General features: G+C 44.1%; 1 protein-coding gene across 1 annotated transcript; it reads left to right on the top strand.

Moving 5' to 3' along the window:
* The first annotated feature begins 3,639 nt into the window (after window positions 1-3,639).
* LOC135077760 (protein virilizer) lies at window positions 3,640-26,636 on the top strand. The gene is made up of 9 exons (XM_063972332.1): window positions 3,640-3,822; window positions 3,893-4,184; window positions 11,315-16,089; window positions 16,609-16,866; window positions 17,908-18,061; window positions 19,561-19,696; window positions 21,825-21,905; window positions 23,512-23,585; window positions 24,812-26,636. Exons 1-9 carry the CDS (start codon window positions 3,748-3,750, stop codon window positions 24,874-24,876), a joined length of 5,910 nt encoding a protein of 1,969 aa, XP_063828402.1. The 5' UTR covers window positions 3,640-3,747; the 3' UTR covers window positions 24,877-26,636.
* The last annotated feature ends 121 nt before the right edge of the window (window positions 26,637-26,757 follow it).

The raw sequence follows: 26,757 nt of genomic DNA, 5'->3' as shown, positions 1-26,757 counted from the left end.
GAGGGCTTCTAGAAGTGCAACCTGCCCAACTACCCGTGCGGTTTCATTGAACTGGGCCTGGGCTGAGCGGCGACTGTCCGCCGTTGCATTTAAAGCTTTATATCTTGGTAATAAACACTAATATTAAGTTGAAAGTACCTAAGTATTTTGGTACTTTGAAACGATCAAAATTACTTACCTACCTCTTATGTAATTAATAATAGGTACCTACCTAATTATTACCAAATATAAAAATATACTTTTGGATGAAGCTGCTATTAAGTAGCCCAAGAAATGGAATCTTAGCTCATTTAGTTTTTTAGGGTTCCGTAGTCAAATGGCAAAAAACGGAACCCTTATATTTTATTTAGCAATAATTATGTAGGTACTAGCTATCTTCGTTAATGATTGCCACTCTGAGATTGCCAAAACTAGACATTACGAAGAATTACCAACCTACCCACTAAATAGCTATTATAACAATTATAAGTGCTATGTTTTCCTGCTCAATAATTTTTGATTGCTCTAGCTTTTGCCAATTATGATTTGTAAGGTTCAGTGTGGTTCAGTCACCAAGCTTTAAGAGGACTTACAGCACACGTCAGAAAGTTGTGATACCTACCACTTAATTAGTCGTAATCGGACATCGAACTCGGGGCTCAGGATCATGACATTCATCGCGCCAATACCACAGAATACATATGCCAATACTTACACTTTCATTACTACCTACCTACATAAGCATGTATTATTTTGATGAACTTTCAGTAAGTTTAAGTTACTAGGAACCTACCGCTATAATAAAATATTATTTTTTCAACAACTCGCAGAAGTGTACCTACCTACCTACTTATAAACGCAACCTACGTCAGAGATGGTGCTACAACTTTTTGTTTCGCAATAAAACCGGATTATCCTAGTACCTACTTATTTAGGTATTTTTATTTTAAGAGCGACAGTGATGTGATGGAACAATGATCAGATTGCTTGTTTTTCTACCTTGAAACCCCAATTAAAACCTAAGGACTCATAATTTTGTTTGCTAGATTTGACCCCTTGCTGCTTTGGTTATATGTATTATCAAATCAAATATCTTTATTTCCGTAACTAGCTGTGCCCGCGACTTCGTACGCGTGAAAACCCGTTTTCACGCGTACGAAGTCGCGGGCACGTTTAACATTTTTCATTATTGCTCTGCTCCTATTGATCGTAGTTAGCGTGATGTTGTATAGCCTTCCTCGATAAATGGGATATCTAACACTGAAAGAATTTTTCAAATCGGACCTAGTTTCGGAGATTAGCGCGTTCAAGTAAACAAACAAACAAACTCTTCAGCTTTATAATATTATTAGTAGGTATTAGTATAGATTCCAGGTAGAACCTACATAGGTACATCACCTGAAGGAACCCCAAAAACCTTGGCCTATCGAAACGCGTCAGTATTTTCCTCGCGGACAGATATTGGCATCACCTTCCCGGAGGTTGTTTGGAGTTTTCCTCAACAGCCGCCCCTGGCACCGGCTCGCACGGCGCACGAGGAAAACAACTGTTATTAGACGACACTCGCAAGATGCTGGCTATATTACCATTTATATCGAGTAGGCATCGAGTGTGAGCGTGGGCTGTCTGTGTGATATGATTAAGGAAAACATAAGCTTTGTTATTCGTGCTTTTTAGGGTTCCGTAGTCCTGACAAGGAACCCTTATAGTTTCGCTATGTCCGTCTGTCTGTCTGTCTGTCCGTCCGAGGTTTTGAAACCGAGGCTGGGAAACTATTGGCACTAGATAGCTATAATTTTGTGGAGGTATGTATATTAATCACGCCGATAAAATAAAATTAAAAAAAAAGCTTTTTTAGCGTCGTAGCTCCCCTAATGTAAAGTGGGGATGATTTTTTTTTCATCTTCTACCCTATCGTGTGGGGTATCGTTGGATAGGTCTTTTAAAATGGTCTTTTAAGAATGAGGGGTTTCTTAGACTATTTTTCCATTTAGGGATCTGTTTGAAAATTATTTAAGTTTAAAGTGCCAACTTTTGTTCGAGTAGGGCGTCCCCCCTCCCTCCTGTAAAAACTAAACTGTTGGCTTGAAAAATCTGGAAAAATTCGAAATAATACTGCTTTTCATGAACTTTCAAGGAAAACTATAACGGTTAAGATACATCAGTTAGTTTGAGAGTAATAGTCATTTAACTCATGAGTTATAATACATGTATAAAATTTCCAAACTAGTAAAAATTCCTTAGAAGAAAATATATTAAAAGTGATTTTAGATGAAGTTATTGCTTGCTTCTGAAATATATTGTGTTAACGACGGACAGCTACGGAACCCTATAATGCGCGTGGCACGACACGCACTTGGCCAATTTCTATTTTAAGTAAAATCATTGTATCCTCTCCTCTAACGTGGACGCTTAAATTCTTGATAGAATTATTAAAATTCTGATTTTAAGATTCATCGTGGTGGTTTTGTTTTTTCTAAGGTTCACCAGACTTAGGAAACGAAGCTAGTAATGAAGAATAGTCACTACTGCGCCTAGTATGTTGTATATACTAGAGTAACGTAAAAATGCAATTGCCTTAAAAAAGTGAGCAGGTGCAGCTGCTATGAGCATACAGATTGTGGCACAGCACAGAATATTATTTCATTGTTTAGTTAACTAATTATAAAAATGAAATAGTGCTTACATATGCGAATAAATTAAATAAAAACAAAGCTGAAACAGACAGTAACCAGAGCTCGCAGCGTGGACACCCTACTAACTTCTTTGTGATGTAATAAATAAGCAACATTAACTTATTTTTGAAACATGAGACAGCAAATTCGACACTTACAAAGATAATATTATTTGTTTGTCTGTTTGTTATGCTGACAATAAATACGATCTAGAAGCAGTAGAAGTAGGTACCTACCTAACTACGTTGCTAATTTCTCTTTCTACTTAGAGTACAAAAAAAGAATTGGGCATTGTTTTCGGTAGACCCACAGGTGTAGACTGTTTAGGGCACCAAGTGGTCTTAATCCAGCACTGGATAACTGATACACCTATCTACTATTAAACTTTAATAGAGTGCATTTAGGTTTTCCCTATCACGTCACGACACGAGAGGAGATATCGCAAATGTGACTCCAATGCCCTCCAGCAGTAATAAGCTAAGCAAACAACTAAAATTGTCGTCGTCACGAATAGTCACGCACGATGCCATTATTATGGACGATAATTTCACACAAAACAACACCAAGTGGCTCTCTTTAGAAAGATAAATAAAACGATTATGGCAATAATATTAAACTACTTAAAATACCTAAGCCTTGTAAAGCTCATAAAACATTGTCCTATGTAAGAAAGTGGGTGGAAAAATGTAAGTTTAGGTAATACGTATTATATTATCTGTGGTAATACCTACAAGACTAACGCGGGCTCAACTCTGTCACATAAAGCAACCCAGTGGTCTGGCTGTACCTACGAAAATTAAAAGGTGCAGGAAGGAAAATTACAAAGAAAGATCATAAAATACACAGAACATTTCCTATTTTGCAAGAAAAAAAATATTGGCATTATAATTTTTATTCCTTTGTGTTAGACGAAGCAAAATGTCAAGTGTCAGTGTCAAGTCAAACTGTCAAATTTCATCTGTCATCTGTCAAATACCGAAACGACGCGAAGTCGCGGATGCGCTTTGAGCATTTTCATTGAAATTTTACTCTTCTTTTTGCAGTATTTTGGTTAAAATACAATGTTTATTTAACAAAATAAGAAACCTAATTTATGGACTCCAACATGGCAGCTCCTGAACAACCCGACCTTTTGTTTTTCGATACGTTTTCCCACGATACGAGTGAAGTATGTCGACCAACATTTGTTGCGATTTTGTTGTTGTATTTTCTGTTTTAACCGTGTTAATTTGTCTTAGGAGCTCAACTTAGACCTCGTGCAGTTTCCGAAGTCGGTTTACGTGCGAGAGATTCGCATTATACCGCTGGGGGCTCGCGTAGAAGGCGACTTTCCCGGCGGAGTGCGTCTCGGTGCAACGAATCCGACGAAATTCCATATCGATTTCTTCGTGAATGACCTCAGCAAGCCTGGAGCGTCTACGTTCGAGGCCCTCGGCAGTCTGGACTACTGTCAAAATGGCCAGATCCACATGGAATGCGGCACTGGACTGGACCACCCGCGGATACCAACTGATGGTCTTGTATTGCGAGGTTAGTTTGCGAATTTAAATCATAAGTAAGAATCGTCAGGACCTAAAATTGAGTGAGCCTTTTATTCAGCATGAAGACTATTCATTTAGTTTTATTTACTGTGTAGCTTAGTTACAATACGATGACTTCAGATCTACCAATTTTTATAGTGCAATATAAAAATTGGTAGATCTGAAGTCATTGTATTATACGTAAAATTGGTATCCAAAACTGTCAAATATCACAAGGAACAGCATTCATACAACAATCATTATAAATAACAAATAAGTTATTCTGCTTGGAGTTTATTCTTGATACTTTCTCTTATTCTTTCACTTGCTTCGGCTGGGATTGAAATACATCAGAAAACAATAATACCTAGCTACCTACTGTACCATCCTAGACTGCATCTCACTTAACGTCAGGTGTGAATGCAGTCAAATACCTGCTTTGTTTTGCATAAAAACAAAACAAGTTTTGCAGTAATTTACAACTTAACTGGCACTTGAAAACATGTTAATCTATATTGATCAATGAGGTAATATTATGATTTGACAAATTATAATGTACTAAATCTAGATTTTGAAATGACACCAGTCAACACATAAATAAATAAATTCTTTATTGAATAACTTATTGACAGTTTTTAACAATAGGCTAATATTAAACTATAATAGGTAAAAGTCATAGCTGGGCATTAACTCGTTAATCCGTTAATCGTTAATTAACGAAGTTAACATTTCTATTAACGGATTAACTTTTAAGTTAACTTTAAAAAATGTTAACGGACTCGTTAACTTCCGTTAAATTATCCTAAGTCCGTTAATCGTTAATCCAGTACCTACTATTTACCAAAAAGATACAGCAGGCACGCTGAAAAATGCTAGAAAAACGCGTACTGACAAGTACGTTCGGGCTTCCAGAACTTCCAGAACCCAAAACAACAGTTTTTGTAACCAGATCACTAACGACACTTGTTAGTATGTGTGGGACAACTCTTTCAACTGAATTTAACAGCTTTCCTCAACCGATTGAGCTGAAATTTGATATACTTATGTAAGTACGATGACAATGCAATGTTATGGTACCAATACCATTAAGCTGGTCTGATGATGGAGTCATGAGGTGGCCATAGGAACTCCTAAATGGAACAACGGCATCGCATCGAATTTTGGATTTGTCTTTTCGAGCACTTTAGTACTAGATGATGTCCAGGGTCCTGATGATGGAGTCAGGAGGTGGCCATAGGAACTCCTAAACGAAACGGCGGAAAATTATCAAGTTTGGGCACAGAATAAATAATAGTAGTACCTACAGAAGGATTACTCCGCAAGACGATTTAAATAAATGCGAGTCTTGCTACCACGCGATACAGTGTAATTCAGCTCGCACAGCACTACGTACCTACAATTTTATTCACCTACAACTCCTACAAGTTTTGTCTCTTTCTATCGCGTGTCTCTGAACTCTTCTTACGCTGTTAGGGTTGCTATGCTGTCTAGTGAAAAAATATAATTAATCTACTTAGGTATTTGTAATGAGGTACGTATGTAGGTAAGTATTAGTGTTATTTTACCTTTGTAAAAATAACATTTTAAATATACCTACTTAGGATAAAAATTTACTTATTTTAATACAATGTCTTCATTCATACCTATTTTAACATAAGACAAATAAATTAAACATACCTACTATTACAGAAGAAAGAATAACATCATATCTACCTACTTACTACGCAAACACGAAACGGCTACATCCTAGAACGAGAGGCGTCACCCGAAAATCATATTTATATTTGGCTTTGCACAAAGTTAATCTAATGTTACTCGCTGTACTTTGGCAACAATTTATTTTTTACTGAATATTGTTGGGGTACCTATGCATTATGGTAAAAGAACTAGCTTGTCGTAATTTGGTGTATCGATGTTACTCTTCCGTTTCATTTACCTAGACGGAAAGGTAATAGTTAATATTTTAACGATAAAATTCTTAAAACATCATACATTGTATTCAAAAGAAATTATTTATTAATGACAAAACATCAAGTCCCGACGGGCGCGCGCGTGACACTCGACTCACATAATACCCGCCGGCGGGGCGCTTCGCTGTAGGTAATTATCGGATGTACTGGGCGGAGTGAGCCAGGCCTGGTTTGGGTTCGTTGGATTCGTCTTCCCGAGCACTTTAGTGTTAAATGATGACCAGGGTCCAGATTGAGATACAACTAAAAAGTGTAAAATAAAATTATAATAAAAAAAAACTTTTTTTAAAAACAAGCTTTATTCTGAAATGCAGTTGAACTAAAACAAAAAAAAAATGTATGCAATGTTCAAATAATTTCGAAAGCTTGTAGCGCAAACAGAAAAAAGTAGAATAAACTCTATGCGCGATACAAGCTTTCGAAATTATTTGAACATTGCATACAATTATTTTTTTTGTTTTAGTACAACTGCATTTCAGAATAAAGCTTGTTTTTAATAAAAGTTTTTTTTTTATTATAATTTTATTTCGTTTTATTATCATTATTTATCATGTGTTAACGGATTAACGATTAACGTTAACTTGCGTTAAATCTTGCGAAATGTAACGTTTTAACGTTTAACGAAGTTAATTTTTTTATTAACGGTTTAACGATTAACGAAGTTAACTATTTGATTAACGGTGCCCAGCTATGGTAAAAGTACATACGTGCCTGAACTAAGAATTATAATTCCTGTATCTCAGGCAAAAAAAGGCTTACATTACTTTATTAATAGAACTATTTCTAGCAAAATATATAATCTAATATTTATACATAATAATATATAATTAAAAATTAAAATCTACACAAGTTACATTTAAGATTTAAAATCAATACAATGTGCTACATAATATTGCTTGTTCTACATATACTTTATTAAAAACATCCAACATACAGTGTCTGCGTAAACAAAAATAATAAACTGGGTCACGCTCAATGTTGCAAAAATCATACAAGTTATTTATGTTTACTCTAGATATACTTAAATGCAATTCGGTTTGTTAAGGTTTTTTTTTTTTTTTTTTTGCTGTGATCATTTGCAATCAGTCCCAAGACTATGAGCAAATCTGTTCTTTGATGCTGTCATGCGGAGTGGCTTCCCATTGGAAGCATCAACTCATCTACTGGCGATCCTCTAGCTCCAGGATATGATGACGTTTCAGTCGTCTCACATACTGGTCCATGGTAAGTTGGCGAGCAAGTTCGTTAGGATGATGGATTAACCGCTCTTTGTACTTAGTTGCCAGACTCCGAATTTCCTCCTTTATTGTTTTCATTTCAAGGTGCTCGTGGACTTCGTTGTTGGTAATGTACCATGGTACTTGTGCAATTGTTCTCAAGATCTTGTTTTGTTGGCGCTGGAGTATACTTATGTTGGAATCGCTTGCGCTGCCCCATAGTTGCAAACCATAAGTCCATATGGGCTTAAGGATAACTTTGTATATTAGGAGTTTGTTGTCCAAGGAGAGTCGCGAGTTCCTTCCTAGCATCCAGTATAGGCTGTTGTACTTCAGCTGAAGCTCCTGCTTCTTACATTTGATGTGGTGCCTCCAGGTTAGTCTACGATCAATGTGTAAGCCAAGATATCTAACATGGTCACTGTGGGGTAGAGTACATTGGCCCAACTTTACAGGTGGACAGTCTCCTCTTTTTAGGGCGAATGTCACCTGCACTGACTTAGCAGCACTAGCCTTGATTTTCCATTTTTGAAGCCATTCGTTTACATTGTTGAGGCTTTTCTGTAAGTTCTCTGATGCCAGTTCTGGATCTTTATTACTTGCTAATATAGCGGTGTCGTCTGCAAAAGTAGCTGTAGTTATCCCCGGCGTCAGCGGTAAGTCCGCTGTGAACAGCGTGTAGAGCATGGGGCCGAGAACAGAACCTTGTGGCACCCCGGCGTCAATCTCTTGGAACTCAGAGGTGGCGTCACCCTCTTTCACATAAAATATGCGATCTTCGAGGTAAGATTTGAATATGGGAAAGTATGAGTGAGAAATATTCTGCTTGATCTTACATAGTAGACCTTTATGCCAGACCTTGTCAAATGCCTGCTGGATATCCAAGAACGCTGAAGAGCAGTATTCTTTTTGTTCTAGGGACTTTCTTATGGCGTCACATACTCTGTGGGCTTGTTCTACTGTGCCATGGCGTTCTCTGAAGCCGAATTGGTGATCTGGTATCACTTTGCGCTCCAAGAGGCTTGGCATAATTCTGCGAAGTATTATCTTCTCCATTACCTTCGACAGAGTAGGCAACAGACTGATTGGTCGATATGATGTTTTTTCGGTTATCACTTTGCCAGGCTTGTATATCATGATGATTTCAGAGACCTTCCACGCACCCGGAAAGTACCCTATTCGTAGCATAGCGTTGAAGATGATGGTGATGAAGACAATAGCCTTTCTCGGTAGTTCCAGCAATACCTCTTTAGTTATAAGGTCGTAGCCAGGTGCTTTTTTACTATCCAGGCGTTTAATGGTTTTTATGACTTCCGCGGGGGAAACAGGTCTAGGGGGAAGGTCCATTTGGAAGTCTTGCTCTAGGATGTGGTCAGCGAATTGTTCCGGTGAGTCGTCTAGTGTTGCGTTTGGTTTGAAGACACTTTTTAGATGGTCCGCAAACAAGTCTGCTTTGTCTTGGTTTGTTCTGGCCCAGTCGTTTTCCCTTTTTATTGGGGTCCTTGGTACGTTAGGTCTGTCACAAGAGCGGGTAATTTTCCAGAGCGAGTAATTGGTGGCTTTAGTAGCTGATAAAGACTCCAATTTCGCTTGCATTGTTAATTCATTAACATTCTTTATAGTTTCCTTCAATTCTGCTATTGCTTTATTGAGGACGGCTTTGTCTTGCGGATGGCGGCTCTGCTGCCAAACTCTGCGTAGTCTGCGTTTCTCCTGGATCATGGTCTTTATTTCCAGTGGTACGTTTGTGGGCGGGTTTCTATGTTCAGCAGTGGGTGTGCATCTCCACGCGGCAACTTGTATGAGATTGGTAAATTGCACTACTGCTGTTTCAATCTCTTCCGCTTTTTTGAGTCTGATGTTTAGGTTTAGGTTTTCCTCAATGTAATCCCTGAAGGAGCTCCAATCAGAGTGCCGGTTGTATAACAATGGGGGTCTCTCGACTTCAATTATAGTTGAGCTGATAGTAAGTAAGACTGGGTTGTGATCAGATGACCCATCAGCACATGACTCGATCTTCATATACGGTTTGTTAAGGTAGATTTGATAAAAGGTTAGTGGGACAGCTCTATGATTAATTATGGAGTTATCTACTAGTAGGTACTAATGGTAAAAGTTAATTTATACAATCTAGGTAGTAAATTAGCTAATGATAAAACTGACACATCAAGACAAACATAAACTCGCAGGGGACGCTCTTAGGCGCCTTCGTAATCTATGGTGTTAATATATCTTTGTTCTGCTAGTTTCTTAGCAGGGCACTCAGCGTCACCTGTCTTGTGATTGTTGGGCTTTTTGAAGTGCAAGCAGGTCGCACATTTTGAGGGTTCATCCTTTTTATTGCAATCCTTTAATACGTGACCCACTTCTCCGCAGTGGCCGCAAGTGATATTAGCTTCACGACAGGTCTTAGCAGCGTGTCCATACTGCTGACACTTGTAGCACCTTGTCACTAGGGTAAAGTCTCTAACAGGGCACGATGACCAGTTCACAAAAACTCTGTCATTTGCTATCAAGGTCTTCCGTATTTGAGCTGTGACTTCAATTACATAATTACAGGTTTCAGTGTCTTTCCTCCCTGATTTATGGCTTAGCTTAATAGAGGACATGAACGCTTCCAGTGACGTATTTTGAAGTTTGTCGGCTAGGTTTTGATGGTATATGCATTTAAATACCTCAGTTTCATCCATGGAAGCAGGAACTCCCAGTACTATAATCCTAGGCTTCCGTTTCTTCGTCTCGTCTATGATGAGGCCTGATGTTCTTAATTGCGTTGACTGCTTTATCTTCTCGATGTCGTCTTTGGAGTTGGTGCTGATGATAACGCCGCCATCTCTAGTTTTCCGTAGACCTCTCACGTGCAATTTCATTTCTTCGGGCTTAATTATTTTTTGCACTAGGGACTTGGTTTCCTCGCTTGACTTCATTTTATCATTCGGGTAAATCGCTACAGAACTGAAGTTTTTGGGCTGAATAAAATTGACAGGACTCTTTTTAACCACGTCAGCAAAGGAAAACGCTCCCGAGATAGGTTTTGAGGTCACTTCTATGCTTTTCTTGAGGTCTTGAAGTTGCTGTGAAATGTCTTGACTTTCTTTAAGGACCTGTATGTTGCTATGAGCTTGAATGGCCTTTTGCTTTAGCGACTGGTATTGTACGGCCATTTGGGATGTTCCATGGCTCACCCTCCTGCACAGGTTACTAATCCTCAGTTTCTGGTCAGTGTTGAGCTTTCCTTCCGATGAGATTATGCATACCTCATTCAGGCACTGCTCGATGCTTTTCATCCAGTTCTGGAGTTCTGAAGTGGCCACCACTTCGAGTGGTTCCATGACGGGGGCGGCGGGCGGCGCGTGCTGCGTGGGCGTGGGCGGAGGGCTGCGCTGCGTGAGCGCACTCCGGTTGAAGGGACTTCCTTCCATATTATCAAGTCTATACACAAATCATTATAAGTTCAGTGTTCAATTAGAAATAAATGACACAGATAAAACACTTCCGAGTTTCGATAATGTAGGTCGCGATTTTGCTAGTGAATAGTTAAATTAAATATTTATTTTCATAGCGCTGACACGTCCGATCGAGTGAACGGCACAAATAGGTATCCGACATTTTACAGTCATGTGCCGCACATTTACAAAGCCACCTTTGGCCCCTAACTTTAGAGTTTAGACCTATAAAACATTATGTTTTAACATCACTCTTTAGCATAATTCTAAAATAAAAAGAAATATTTGTGGTTGTTGGCTATGAAGCCATATTTTGCCTTTGTTTTTTTTTTACTTTTTTTTTATTGTATTTTTAACAGATTTTGTGAAAAACACTATTAAAAAGAAACATGCTTTCTGTTTGTCATAGTGTTCACAACACAATGTGTTTTAAAAATTGTATAATTGTAAAGATTTGATAATGGAAATAAATATAAATCATCTGTGATGTGAATCTGCTATTTACAGGCTGGTACACGACCATCACCTTGGCAGTCTACGGGAACCTAACGCAGGTCCTCAGTGACACGCCGATCGGCGCCAACCCGCCCAGCATCCAGCGGCCCCCCGTCCCGCGGGAGGTGCCCCCCGTGGCCCCCGCGCAGCCGCCCGACTGGACCCCTGAGGGCTCCAACCCCATCCCCTCCTACACCGGCAGCGTCGCCGCCCCCGCCGAGGCCTACCAGGCCACCAACTACCCCGAAAACTACGACAGCTACAGAGGCGACCCCTACTATGATGCGGAGCCGCCCAAGGACCCGAGGACCTACCATCACCTGGAAGACAACGAGTGGGAGAAGGACCGTCGGGACTTAAGCTGCGAGAGAGAGGACAGACTGAGGCGCAGCCCGAGGTCCCTCGAGCACGACCGAGATAGGCGAGACACCAGGAGCAGGCGCCGGTCGCTCGACCGAGGCCGGAGTCGCGAGTCGTCTAGACACCGCGACCGAAGCCCCCGCCTGGACAGGATCGACCGTCTGCATTCTAGGTCGCGCTCGCGGGACAGGGATTACCCGATCAAAAGCGAGTACCGCCCGATGAGTCGCTCCAGGTCCCGCAGCATCGACAGGGACCGCGTCCGAGCCCTGTCCGGCGATCGCGACTGGGACCGCGGGTCCTACAAGAAAGACGATTACCGTCGCCATCGTGATGCGTCGTACGACCGCTCACGCGCCGGATCCTACGATAAGGATGGGTCCTACGAGAGACGTTCGCCCTACGACAAAAGGGCGCCTTCTTATGAGCGTAAAATGTCTTACGAAAAGCGTGGTCCGTCGTATGAGAAGCGCATGTCGCCTTACGATAAGCGAGGGTCGTCCTACGAAAGACGGGCGCCCTCGTATGAAAAGCAAGGGTCGTATGATAGAAAACGTCATTCCCCTTACGGCCGGATGCGGGGCTCGAGCTACGGCAGCCGGTCGCCGAGTAGGGATGATCCTAGGAAGAGGCCGCGCACGCCCCCCGGGGAGAGCAGCCGAAGACCTCTCTCTCCCAGAGAAGGAGATGCTTCCAGCCCTATTAACTCGGTCAGATCGGAGGAGGGCGGTGATTACGATAGAGCTGGTAAACAGATACCTCGGGTCGATTTCTACCATCCAAGCTATCGGCACAAGAGTTCTATTCGCAGTCCTTCCCAGGAGGTCGAGAATGCTCCCTATATTGAGCCCCAGCATTCCACCCTCGTGACTGTCCCGATCGTTGACAATGCAACGGCAGCTAAAGCTATCGAATCGCCCAATCGGAACGCAGAAGAATCCATGGATGCTGAGCAATTTGAACCCATCCTGTCTGACGAAGATATCTGTGATCTGGAGGAAACACCTTACATGGAGGTAGATTATGACGTAAACGAATACTGCGGTGTGGACGATATTATAAAATATTATAACCCATTCAAATGTGAATGGCTAAAGTATGACTATGTTAACAAAATTCATTTCCTCGCGAACGCACAGAAAGAAGGCGTTAAAGAAGTGATGAGTGCAACTTACGACGAGCTGTGCGCCACGAGCCCAGATCTATTCAAAATATCGGAGTTAACAAAAGCAGCTAAGAAAAGAGAGCAGAAGTTTTTCGCCAATACCTTCACTGAAATTGACAATTCAGCCAGAGAAGAATGGGTGCACCAATGCGAGCAACTTTTTATTTCTCTCACTAACCTCTGCAAGAACAGTGACATAATTTTGCGCATATTCTGTAAGAACAACAGCGATGATGAATTCCTTGATATCTACAACTTTCTCGTGACCTTCTGTAGGATTGGTCTCAACTTTGAATTTGCTTTGGCGCAGCAACAGCCTACATACAAAATCAGGCATATGAAATGCGGTATCCGCCTCGCCGAGGCGCTGATGTGTCATCGTCACAACGGACAAGTAATGCAAATGTTTCTGAGCGCAGGTATAGATATTCCAATGTTACTTCTGGAAATTTATTCGAAGGAATACATGGCACTGAGCATCCGTTTGATGATATTGCGAGCTTTGAATGCTTGCTTGTCTTCTAAGGAGTCCGTAGGACACTTCATGCAAGAGACAATATTCCCCAAGTTCGACAAGAAAGACGAGAATGATAATAAACCGAAGAACGGCTATCAGACCCTCATTTCCATAATGCAGACGAATCCTCTGGCTAGAATTAAATTTTCTATCAGCGCTTTGATAAAAAAGCTCAACATATACGAACTGTTGGGAAAGTTACACGATCTTGTCTTGAATTTTAATAAATCAGCTGCTGAAAACGCCCAAAATGAGGACACAGAGCTGTCTGAGAGTGACGTAGAATTCATAATTAACGCTCTAGAAGAGATCCTTTACATGTATCGGACCCAATGCTTCCACCTCTCCCAGCCGAAGCGATTCCTACCCGTGTCTGCCCAATTCGAAATAAACAAAGAATCTTCTAACGAAATTCTCTTGGAATTCTTCAACGTCCATCACATTCTCGAAGTGTGCCTGTACTTGCTGACCTGTCCGGCCACTTGCAACAATCTGGTTGTCACAAGTCCTATCAACGATCTGATTTACGAATTGGTTAATTCGGAGAACGGTCTTAATTTTCTATATCAAAACATGCAGTTGAGTGAACTACTGTTCAAAACGCTCATTCAGCCGTACGGTCAACAAAATCCTGATGAGTTCATCTACCCCCAAGATCTCAGTACCTCCAGCGACTTGCAGATATTAGGACTAGAGATGGCGTACAAATTGAAGGCATTGTACTACTTGAAGTCCATCTGCGATCTCCAAGCTGGCAAGGTTGACGAGAACGAGTTGATAGACAGGCTCCAGTCGTTGTACTGTCTCAGTTTTGGGAACATCGGCAAAACCGCCGTGCCCGACGTGATCGTTATGGGAGATAACGCAGATTGCTTGATGGAAGTGTTTGAAAACGATTTGAAGGGCAAAGGCAAGACCGACTCGCCGGTGAAGCAGAAGTCGCCCGCCAAAGGATACGCAATCGAGCTGATCGTGTCCGCCGTGCGATACTCCGCGAACGTATCGTTTCTGAAGAAATACGGACAAAGACTGATCAATGTGACGAATGAGCACGACAGATTTGAGCCGAGCGTGTCCAGTGTGCTGCAGGAAGTCAGTCCTTATCTGAAACCCATCGAGAAGACCATACTGCAGTCCGGCGATGACTTGGCCGAGTGCGTGGAAATATTAAAAGGGAGTCTGGAACATTCCGCCGATTTGCCCGGCGAGCTGATGACGTGTTTGCGAATCTTGAGACATTTCTGCATTTCTGATTACGATAAGAACTCAACCATAGCTTGCGAATCCTCCACCGACGAGTACGTCGAATTGAAATACAAGTACAACGTTCTCCAGTTGTTCTCTTTGGACGGAGTGGCGCACTTGGTCGGCATTTTAGATCGCCTGGCGAATCATTTCGAGCAGCCGAGCATGCACACAGCTTTTTTCGCCTCGGCAAAGGGACTGCAACTCGCACAAATGCTCCTCCCGTGCTTAAGGTTACTGGACGAAATGCTGGCCCGAGTCGTCCGGTGCCGCGGCCCGAGGTTCCGCGACTTAACTGCAGCTCCGGTCCTTCTGAAAACTTACGGGATCGCCAAAACGTTTCCCCTGGGATCCGTCGGATACCGAACCGCCGCGAAAGCCGCCGAAGCGTCCGTGAGAGCGTTACTGGCTTACGCTCAACCGATTGCCGATGACGCAAACGACGGGGACTCCATACGGCGAGGACCCTGGACATCTCTCTGTTCAGAAGTCATCTCCTACACGATGACGGCTCCGTACACGTTCGTCCCCGGCTTACTGGTGTTCTCCGAGCTGCTGCCTCTGCCGCTGCCGATGCAGACGAAAACAACTCCCACGGAACGGGAGCTGGCCGACGCGTCCAACGAGCGGCGGCTGTGGTCGGCGCACCTGCACGCTTTGTCCAACGACCTGACGGATATGGTCCAAATCATCTGCACGTCCACGTACAGGCCGGTCGTGCACATGCTGCGGCGCGTTTGCGTTCAGATTGCGGACCTGGCGCCGAATACGGCGTTCACGGTCGCGCGGGCCGCCGTCGGGGCCGTGATGCGGGAACTGAAGCAGGGCGAAGTCACCACGGCGAGCACAGCGAGGGTTTTAGGGTTCTTCGCGTGCTTGGTGTCTCACGCGTCTGTCAAATGCGCGGTGCTTCACACGATGAACAGCGGCGGTCCCCGGGCCACCGAAATCCAGTCGGCACTATGCGGGGTGCTCAGTTCGGTCAACGGCTCGAACGAGCACGCGGCGGCGCAGGAGTTCGCGGCTCACGCTCTGGCGGCTTTCTGCGACATCGAAATCACTCTGACCCCTCTATCGGCGAACAGCGACGCTTTGCTATCGAACTCCCTGCCGAATAGGGAAGCTCTCGCAGCGTTTCTGGAAGCGTCGGCCGATTGCCTGGAATCGTCGACAAAAACCTGCGCAGTCGCGTCTTCTATTTTGCGAACGTACTTCGTGTTGACGGACCACGAGCACGGCTTCCAGCAGTTCAGGAAATTTGTTACGAAGAAGCGGGAGGCTCTGGGGAAGTTTTTTAAGTGGGCGTTGTTAGGTCCAGGGGAGGACCGGGCGGAGTGCCTGAGCATGTATATCGATCTGATCCGCATCCTGAGGGCAGAGGAGGGCGAGGGCGCGGCGGGCCGGCGTTCCGTGCTGACGGCGTCTGAGATGGCCGATATGGTGGGCTACTCGCTGGCCGAGGAAGATCACCCTGTGCTGACGTTGGAGAAGACTTTGAAGGTATGTTGTATTCGTCAATATTTGATATTGAGCTTGATTTTGAGAATGACAGAAAAAATATATTGAGGCATATTATCTAAAACCATTTCAGTTTACCATTAATCCGTAATAACTTTTTCCTAGATTCCTATTCCAGTACAAAATTTGTGACAACAAATCACGTTTAGACTGCTGATAAAAAGTTTATCAATCTTTTGGTAGTGTCTAACGTTTATTCCCATTCGTTCTTTTGAAGGAATATTAAAAGGAAGTAGGTACTGGGAATAAACAGTGCCTAATACCCAATTTGCTTTCATTTTCTCTTTTCAAGTCAAAGGTTCCATAGAATAGCCAATAGGCTAAAGAGGCGGGAAAGTTCAAGGCTATGGCTAATAGCCATAGCCTTGAACTTTCCCGAATCAAAATCAATGGCACCACCAGACTCAAACTTCCTCTCGATTTTCTCAGTAACATTCGACCTTCCCAAATCAAAATCAATGGCACCACCAGCCTCAATACCCACTTATCTTACCTTCTCAGGAGCGCAGCTTCGACGACGACGCAATAGCCAACGCGAGCTTCCTCTGCAGCCACCTTCAGAAGCTAAAAGACACAGAAGCACCAGGCACGCCGGAGCCGGAGCCGGCGCCGCCGGTGCCGCCGGAGCCGCTGGTGGCTCAGTTCCTGGCGCGAGCGACGCATGCGTCACCGCACCCTGCTGATGAAAGACTGACGGCTGGCTACTGGTTGAATGTGCCGGCTGCCAGTGGAGAAGATGACGTCAATGATAACGAGCTGGTAAGGAACACCGTCATTTCAGCCAAAGAACGTCCACTGCCGGACGGCTTTTCGAAAGATTTCTTGCGCTGCTTCTTCTCAGCACTGGCCCATTTATTGTCCTGAAGCAGTGGTAGGGTTAATACTGGGACAAATAAAAGTGCTTTTTTAAGCCTATTTACAGAAATAAATGAGTTTTATGAGTTTTTTACGATCGGTTTTGAGCTGTCTGCATCCAAGTCCTTCCCACGATGTTAACCAGATATTCGGTCTACCGATTGGAAGACTTGTTCACATATACATTGCGTTTTCCGATGCGTTGTTGCTACTTGAGAACTTTTCTGCCTCGACGGCCATCAGTTCTAAGAGTTACGTGCGACTCCCACAGTCACTTAAGTTTGGCAATACTGCGGGCTATGTCTGTAACTTTTTTACTTGTTTTGGGCTGACACTGTGTACGTTTGTTGTCGACAAGACAAGAAGAAGTAGAAGAATTGAAATTGAACCAGAGATAAATAGATAATTTGGTCTACGCAGACCAAACATTGGGCTACGTCAAGCAGATTGAGGAAGCCCAATGTTGACAATTTTAAACTTTATGCCATTGTCATCATCTATGTATATGAGAATACTTTTTATTGCACATTACCAAAAAGCTTGCAATAATTACAGTTTATTAAGTCTTATCAAATATTGATCGACCTCTATACGACCAAAGTTTGACTCTGAGATCAATCTTGAATGCAGTGTAATTGTCTACTCACGGACATTGTCCGCGGGCGGCGTGACCGGAGGGAGCGGCGAGCGTTCGGCGAACGAACGAGTAATGTTCGGTTCGCGAGCGAACATCTAAGAAGACGATCCTGACGCACTCTCTTCAACGACCTTGCAATAAACAGTCTCAATATCATTGTAAATTTATACCGAATAGACAATTAATTTTATACAGTCTACTCTTTTCATTTAATAACTTCCACTACACTCACTATCGAAGTAACAGTAACCAACTTAAAAGTTCATTGACCTTGCCTACCAACCCACCACTGTCAACAACTATTCCAGGTGCCGTGCGACATAATGGAGATAGCGAACGCACATTTAGAAGGCGGAGGCGGCGCGGGAGGGGCGGGCGCGCTGGCGAGCGCCGTGCGCCGCCTGGCCGGCTGTCTGGACGCGCGCGCAGAGCCGCTGCCCAGCGACGACAAGCGCCCGGCAGGTAACGATTTTTTTTTTATCCACAACGATGAAGTCTTGGCCTGTAGCTCACCTGTGCTGGATTTCTATATTCAATCCTAATCCAAATTATACGGATTTGGATTGTCAACTGTCAAATTTTAATATGTTTTTGGCCAAAATAACTGCGGTTTTTGATGTTTTTACATTTTTATATTGTTTATAAGACTATTTAAACAATATTAAAGTGTAAATGCATCGAAAATTTTGGAAATATAATCTAAAACTGAATTCAATTTGACAGTTGTAATCCGGATTTGGACAAGAATTGAATATGGGAATCGGGCGTTGATGGTAAGTGATTGTGTACTCACGGACATAGCCCGCGGGCGGCGTGACCGGAGGGAGCGGCGAGCGTTCGGCGAACGAACGAGCAATGTTCGGTTCGCGAGCGAACATAAAAGAAGACGATCCTGACGCACTCTCTTCAACGACTTTGCACTAAACGGTCTCGATAATCTTGTAAATTTATACCGAATAGATAATTAATTTCGTACAGTCCACTCCTTTTCATTTATAACTTCCACTACGGAAGTAGTACTAGTAGAAGCACTACGGTAGTACTACTATCGAAGTAACAGTGATGATCAGGCCGAAGCTGGAAGCGAGCTTCACCCGGAATCCTCAACCATGGAGGAACTGGCTATCTTACCTCTAACTGCAGGAACAACAATGCTGTTAACATTGTTGTTATGGCGACATACTTAGGTAAGATGGTGGTAGCTAGCCAGGCGGACTAAGAACAAGCCCTACCACCAACCAAACTGAACAGAAAAATCTGCCCCCACTGGGAATCGAACCCGGGACCTCTGTGTCTGAAGCTGGTGGTCTTACGACTAGACCACAGAGGCGGTTTTAAAGTCCGGTCGCCGAGCAGATAGAATTTCGTCCAATGACCCCAAGCTACCCATCCTTATCGCTTGCGTGTAAATATTTTGCTGTCACGCTCGCACACTCACTGTGGCCGCCCGTCGCACAGTCGCGACAGCAATATAATGAGGGTTTTCGCGTATGAAAAATCCGCCAGATGGCAATACGTAGACGCAAGGTCCAAATGCTGCATGATTGGTTATTTTTGACATGACATTGACAGATATGTCAAAATCCACCAATCACGCAGCAGTCAGACCCCACATCCACGTCCCGTCATCTAGCGGATCTTTCATACGCGAAAACCCTCATTACGCGCGAGCGATAAGGATGGGTAGCTTGGGGTCATTGGACAAAATTCTATGTGTTCGGCGACCGAATTTAAGCTTATTCTATGTATAGATCGTTTCATCCACGAAGACGTGCGCCCGCAGTGAGTGTGCGAGCGCGACAGCAACATAATTACGTGCGTGCGACAAGGATGGGCAGCTTGGGGTCATTGGACGGGATTCTACGTGCTCACGGACCGCCTCCTCTCTTACTAGCGGCTCCTGTCTACTATTATTCTATTAACATGATATACTTTAGTTCATTTGAATCGTTTGCCCCCAGTGGCGCTGGCACGCGTTCGAGCGGAGGGCGCGGACGCGTTCCGCTCGCGGCCGCCCAACACGTCCCGCCCGCCCTCGCTGCACGTGGACGACTTCACGGCGCTGCACACGCACGCGCCCTACCAGCCGCTCGCCAGGTGAGTCCCAACACGTCCGCCCGCCCTCGCTGCACGTGGACCACTTCACACGCACGCGCCCTACCAGCCGCTCGCCAGGTGAGTCCCAACACGTCCGCCCGCCCTCGCTGCACGTGGACGACTGCACACGCACGCGCCCTACCAGCCGCTCGCCAGGTGAGTCCCAACACGTCCGCCCGCCCTCGCTGGACGTGGACGACTGCACACGCACGCGCCCTACCAGCCGCTCGCCAGGTGAGTCCCAACACGTCCGCCCGCCCTCGCTGCACGTGGACGACTGCACACGCACGCGCCCTACCAGCCGCTCGCCAGGTGAGTCCCAACACGTCCGCCCGCCCTCGCTGGACGTGGACGACTGCACACGCACGCGCCCTACCAGCCGCTCGCCAGGTGAGTCCCAACACGTCCGCCCGCCCTCGCTGCACGTGGACACTTCACACGCACGCGCCCTACCAGCCGCTCGCCAGGTGAGTCCCAACACGTCCGCCCGCCCTCGCTGCACGTGGACCACTTCACACGCACGCGCCCTACCAGCCGCTCGCCAGGTGAGTCCCAACACGTCCGCCCGCCCTCGCTGCACGTGGACGACTGCACACGCACGCGCCCTACCAGCCGCTCGCCAGGTGAGTCCCAACACGTCCGCCCGCCCTCGCTGGACGTGGACGACTGCACACGCACGCGCCCTACCAGCCGCTCGCCAGGTGAGTCCCAACACGTCCGCCCGCCCTCGCTGCACGTGGACGACTGCACACGCACGCGCCCTACCAGCCGCTCGCCAGGTGAGTCCCAACACGTCCGCCCGCCCTCGCTGGACGTGGACGACTGCACACGCACGCGCCCTACCAGCCGCTCGCCAGGTGAGTCCCAACACGTCCGCCCGCCCTCGCTGGACGTGGACGACTGCACACGCACGCGCCCTACCAGCCGCTCGCCAGGTGAGTCCCAACACGTCCGCCCGCCCTCGCTGCACGTGGACGACTGCACACGCACGCGCCCTACCAGCCGCTCGCCAGGTGAGTCCCAACACGTCCGCCCGCCCTCGCTGGACGTGGACGACTGCACACGCACGCGCCCTACCAGCCGCTCGCCAGGTGAGTCCCAACACGTCCGCCCGCCCTCGCTGCACGTGGACAACTTCACGGCTCTTCAGCCGCTCGCCAGGTGACCGCCCACCACCAGGGAACCCTCATCATCATTTCAGCCACAGGACGTCCACTGCTGAACATAGGCCTCCCCCAATGCTTTCCATGTTGATCGATTGGTAGCGGCCTGCGTCCAGCGCTTCCCTGCTACCTTTATGATGTCATCGGTCCACCTTGTGGGTGGACGTCCCACGCTGCGTTTTCCGGTACGCGGCCTCCATTCCAGAACCTTGCTGCCCCGTCGGCCGTCAGTTCTGAGTTCTGTGCCCTGCCCATTGCCACTTCAGCTTGCTAATCCGTCGGGCTATGTCAGCGACTAGTTCGTTTACGGATCTCCTCATTTCGGAGTCGATCTCGTAAAGAAACACCGAGCATAGCCAAGAGAGAACCCTCACCTACATACAAAGTATTTCTCATTTTTTACTACAACCCGGGTTAACTGCGCACCTCGCTGGAAAGCGACTCTCCCTCCCACTCACCCGCATACCTCCCCGCGTTCGCCCCGTTCGTATCAGAGCGTCGATGTGACGTCACGGCCGCTAGGTGCTCAGTTAAACGGGTTGTACTATGTACTCTTTCAACACCCTAAAACTCGTACCATCTCCAGGGTAGAACGAGAGCCTTAAATATGGCTTGATGCCCTTATTATTAAAATTATCAACAACTTTAGCCTATAAGATTCCACTGATGAGCACAGAAATCACCCTATTACGCGCCATTTTACCTTGCCTTCGATTCTACCCAGCTAGAGGGCGCCATTATATCTAAAAACCAGCAGCGCCTAGTAAGGTTTTATTCACTAGACACATTAATGTAATATGAAATTAAGAAATATCGTTAAAAATAATCTCGGTCTACCTCATAGATCCGTTGATAACAAAAAGGAATGAAAGTATTGGCTTCACCTTTATCTGATTTGTGTTTTGTAATTTTAAAAGCCTTGTTCTCCAATGATACATCGCTTCTAAATCTTGTTCGTTTCACAGGGGCATGCGGCGCGGGCCGCCGGTGGCCGACAGAGGGCGCTTCGCCTCGGCCGCGCCGGTGCACACGCACTACCGCCATCTGTGAGTATGACCACAGAATATTAATAAGTACTACGTACAGAACTTCGCGAAGGTATTTAAAAAAATGTATGCTCAATGTCATTAACAATATGGTGTAATTTAGCCTGTCTCAAGAGTCAAGCACCATTTTGTTGACAAACGTCAGTGATCGGCACTGCGCCGAAGCTATAGATGAACTACACTGAAATGTCCCACCGACGACATTGACAGAAGGGCGCCACCATCTTCGTGCAACTATATGGTTTCCACCGTGGCAAAAGTCGGAAACTAGCGATCCGCTATTGACGGTGGCCCCTCTGTCAGTGTCAAATAAAGGACAGTTCAGTGTAGTTCATCTATATAGGGCTGACTTCGGTAAAATGATGTGACGTGAGGTGCCAAACTGCGGAAAATGGCGGAGGAAATACATGATTTAGCATGATTATCATGAATAATATTAAAAAAGTACATTCTGTGTTTTTATTATTATTTAGGCAGTTAAATACTGCACAGTATTTATTACACCATTTTCTTTATTTTCTTCCATCATACACAATATCGCGCACGTATTCTACGCGTACGTGAGTCAATGTTCGCTCGTATGTGAGGCCTTGTCGAATAGTATCCTGTAGGTGGGCCATCGTGCGTGTTTTATTTTCGATGTAAACTCGCGGAGATGAACAGGCCTGGTATGACCCCAGTGTTTTATTCCCAATATTGTTCCTAAAAAGTTTCCTGAATTGTTTGTCTATAGTCTGGTCTGTGAGCACGTATAATTTTGTCCAATGATCCCAAGTTACTCGCGTACTATCGCTCGCACACTCACTGCGGGCGCGCGTCGCACAGTCGCGACAGCAATATAATTACGCGCGAGCTATAAGGATGGGTAGCTTGGGGTCATTGGACAAAATTCTACGTGCTCACAGACCAGGCTTTACATAGTTTATACACTGTATTCAAGTCCTTTTTTTTCTCTTATGAAATGCAATACCAAAAAACCATAATATCAAATGTTCAGTGCCTATGTTTTGTTTCATCTTTATGGTATTCTTACCTGGTTGTTAAATTGGGGCGAAGTGAACCTCATTGAGGCTCATTCAGTTGGTACATTTTTAATCATTTTACCCCTTGTGGTTAGCTAATTGTATCCTTGTGTACGAGTGGACCATAATAGTCCAGCGGACGACGGGGTTCGAACCCGTGGTCCTCGAATTTCGGATTGGCCAGTCCAACACCGACACAGATAGGCTTTTGTCGCCTATTTTGTCTTTTATTTATGATCCACACGAGACTATAGTCTGGTCCGTGAGCACGTAGAATTTAGTCCAATGACCCCAAGCTACCCATCCTTATCGCTCGCGCGTAATTATGTTGCTATCGCGCTCGCACACTCACTGCGGGTGCCAGTCGCACAGTCGCGACAGCAATATAATTACTCGCGAGTGATAAGGATGGGTAGCTAGGGGTCATTGGACAAAATTCTACGTGCTCACGGACCGGGATTTAGTTTTGTGAATTCTGAATTTATTTATTTACAAAGAAAATAGCGAGTACCTGTTAAAAACTCTTTACATTTCTAGCAAAAAGTTTGAATTTTGTGTTTGAAATGTTTCTGTTCCCTTCGCAGTCGAGGGCGAGGCGCATGGGAAATGGGAGCGCAACATTTCGGCCACTTCGCACCTGCATCGCAATACATGATGGGTCAGTACTTGTTCTTGTTTAAACCTCATTTTTGATCGAAATTCTTTTTCTTATAATAAATTCTTAAGGTTCGGTTTCTGTACCCTAGAAAAGACAAATTGTGGCTTGATATGCGTGTCTATGATAATGAGGGCTATCGTTTTAGCGCTCACCAGTTGGCGCCACTGTAGAGTAAGGTCCTGTCACTTGCTAGTAGCGAAGACAGTGGCGCCAGCTGGTGAGCGCTAAAGTGGTAGGAGGACTATCGCATTTGCACTCATCAAGATGACGCCACTGTAGAGTAAGGTCCTGTCAATCGCCAGGGGTGCCAACTGTTAAGTATAAAAACGATAGCCCTCATTGTTTTAAAATTGTATTGCCAGTAGAAAAATCGAATCATTTCTGAATAGAGTAGGGGGGTATTCATCATCATGATCTCTGCCATAGGACATTCACTGCTGGACATAGGCCTCCCCCAATGCTTTCCATGTTGCCCGGTTGGTAGCGGGGGGTATTGGAAAGGTCCTAATATAAATAATCTAAGGCAGTGGTTCTTAACCGGTGGTCCGCGGACCACTGGTGGTCACTGGAGGCATTCGAGTGGTCCGCGAAGACATCGTAATAAACAAGTCACGTGAGGTGATGAGTCGAGGCAACACAACGCAAACGGCGCACAGTGGGCGAGAAATCGACGTCCCCTTTAATAGGATTTTGAAAAAAAGTGGTCCCTGACAAGACAGAAATTTGGTAAAATGGTCCCTCGTGACTTAAAGGTTAAGAACCACTGATCTAAGGTGATATTTATGCCCGTTTTCACCATCAATCCCTAATTTTTAAGTGACCCTTATGGATATTTTGTTTTCAAAAGAGTCACTTAAAAATTTGTGATTGAATGGTGAAAACGGGCATTAGTCTCCTCTGTAGTAGTACGGACTTCTCTAATTGTTCAAAGCCAAATAGAGGATTGACCACTCTCCAATGCTTGCCTGACGGGTTGGGAAGGCATGATGTCCCTTAGGGCTGGTTTCCACCAAGACGGAGAGAAGATGTGTTTGAATAACCAATCAGTTTTCAGGTATTCCACACCTCTCTAGCGTAGGTTCTGAAATCCGATTGGTTATGAAAATATATCACCTTTTCTCTGCTTTGGTGGTAACCTTCTTGGTTACCTTTTACGATATTTATGAGAAGAGTGGAAAAATACGTAAGTAAATTATCTAGAAATTTACATTCGTAAATATCCACAGGTGCCATGGGTTGGCCCGGCGGTCGAGTAACGCGCGCGCCGCGACACCGCTCCTTCATGCGCTGACCGCCACCGCCACCGCTACGGCTGCCGCCACCGCTACGGCCGCCGCCACCGATCCACGCTGCGGTCTTAGCCACTCACCAGTGGCTCTTGATAACTTTGCAAGGAATGCTGCCGACATAACTCAAAGAGGCACATCTAATATCTCGGGGAAGTTAGATAGTTTTTTAATAATTTATTATAGTAAGCTGTGTTCTGAGCTTTTATGATATCTACTGAAATACCAGAGAAAAATATAATAATATGCAAAATGTGATATGTGGGCTAGCAACCAAATATCACATTCTCGTTTAGACGACAAATTGCAAAATGTTTACATGTTTACATATTGCAAGATGGCGTCACACTCATTCCAAGCTTTCTTCAGTAAATCTTCATAAAATTCCCATACAAAATGTACAGTCAATAATAATATTTACAATTATCTGTCTCTCTTGTGAATACTCTTTTATGCCCGTTTTCACCATCAATCCCTAATTTTTAAGTGACCCCTTTGAAAACAAATTTCCTGTTAAATGTTACCATAGGGGTCACTTAAAAGTTAGGGATTGATGTTGAGAACTGGCATTAATCTTTTTCTCTACGCCTCGAAGGTGGTACAACAATTTAGAAATGTCTACTATTTCTACAACTAAGTCTTTCTTTCTCATAATATGTTCTTAGATAAAAAATAGAGACATTACAAATTAATTTTATAACTGACAATAGTTTTGTGAACTTTTGTGGTTCCCTATTTATTTATAATCAGCATTTAGGGGCCATCCATAAAGTACGTCACACGAATTTCATGATTTTTTGACCCCCCCTCCGTCCTTGTCACAGGTGGTCACATTTTTGAGACCCCCCCTCCCTAGTGTGACGTCACATGTTTTGCAATTTCACATCGAAAAATTATTAAATTAACAGCAGTTCCGAAGTTAGTTTTATTTCCATTTAAATTAAGTACTTTTTTTTTATGAAATCAACATTATATCAAATATTTGAAACAATTGAAATGTGATGTCACGAAACTTAGGACCCCTCCCACCCCTTGTCACACCATGTCACACTTTGTCAACCCCCTCCCCCCCTCTTTACGTGTGACGTACTTTATGGATGACCCCTTAGCAGTTTGAAATACCTATTTTCCTTATAGTTGTCTACATGTTCACATATTACACAATGTAACAATATGAAAACCAACTAAAATATACATTTTCTTCAATGTGATCATTTTAATAAAATAAGTATGCATAGATTATAAGTACAATAAAATTAAATAAAAAACCAACAATGTTTTTAATTTTTAGTTATCATCATTTAATATAAGTAATAGTTATTCGTCGACATTACAGAAAAACACCTTTCTGTGCAGCCGTGTTAAACGCTTGTTCTTATATAAATTTTCGATTAAACATTACAAAAATCGGGACTAGGTTGTCTTAATTTAAATACATATTAATTAGCCTTAATTGTGCCACCTGCTTACAATCTTTTGGTAACAAATAAAACAATCTTCGAAAATTTAGAAACAAATCAACTTTATTATCAAGATGAAAAAGATCAAATCATATATTATATATAAGCTTACGAAACAGATATGTAAACCGCGTAGATCACAGGACTGCATAACATAACCCTTGCTCATAACCGAATCCTAACTGTACGATACACATTATACATACATATCAAATTAAAAAACAAACTTTCAATATTGCGTTTAACTAAAGAGTAACGATGTAAAATTTACAATTAATAGTATCATTAATACTCCACCGAGAATTTCCCATTAGCGATTTACTATAATGTCTTTGTTTTTAATCATTTTAATCATTAAATGGTAAAACATCTCACTAGCATAAATATTTACACGCCCCGGGGGCAAAGTCTGTCTGTATAAAATTA

This window comes from Ostrinia nubilalis, chromosome 13 (genome assembly GCF_963855985.1).
Source record: "Ostrinia nubilalis chromosome 13, ilOstNubi1.1, whole genome shotgun sequence".
Taxonomy (NCBI): domain Eukaryota; kingdom Metazoa; phylum Arthropoda; class Insecta; order Lepidoptera; family Crambidae; genus Ostrinia; species Ostrinia nubilalis.
The sequence above is the reverse complement of the archived record's forward strand: the minus strand, read 5'-3'. Positions and strand labels throughout refer to the sequence as shown.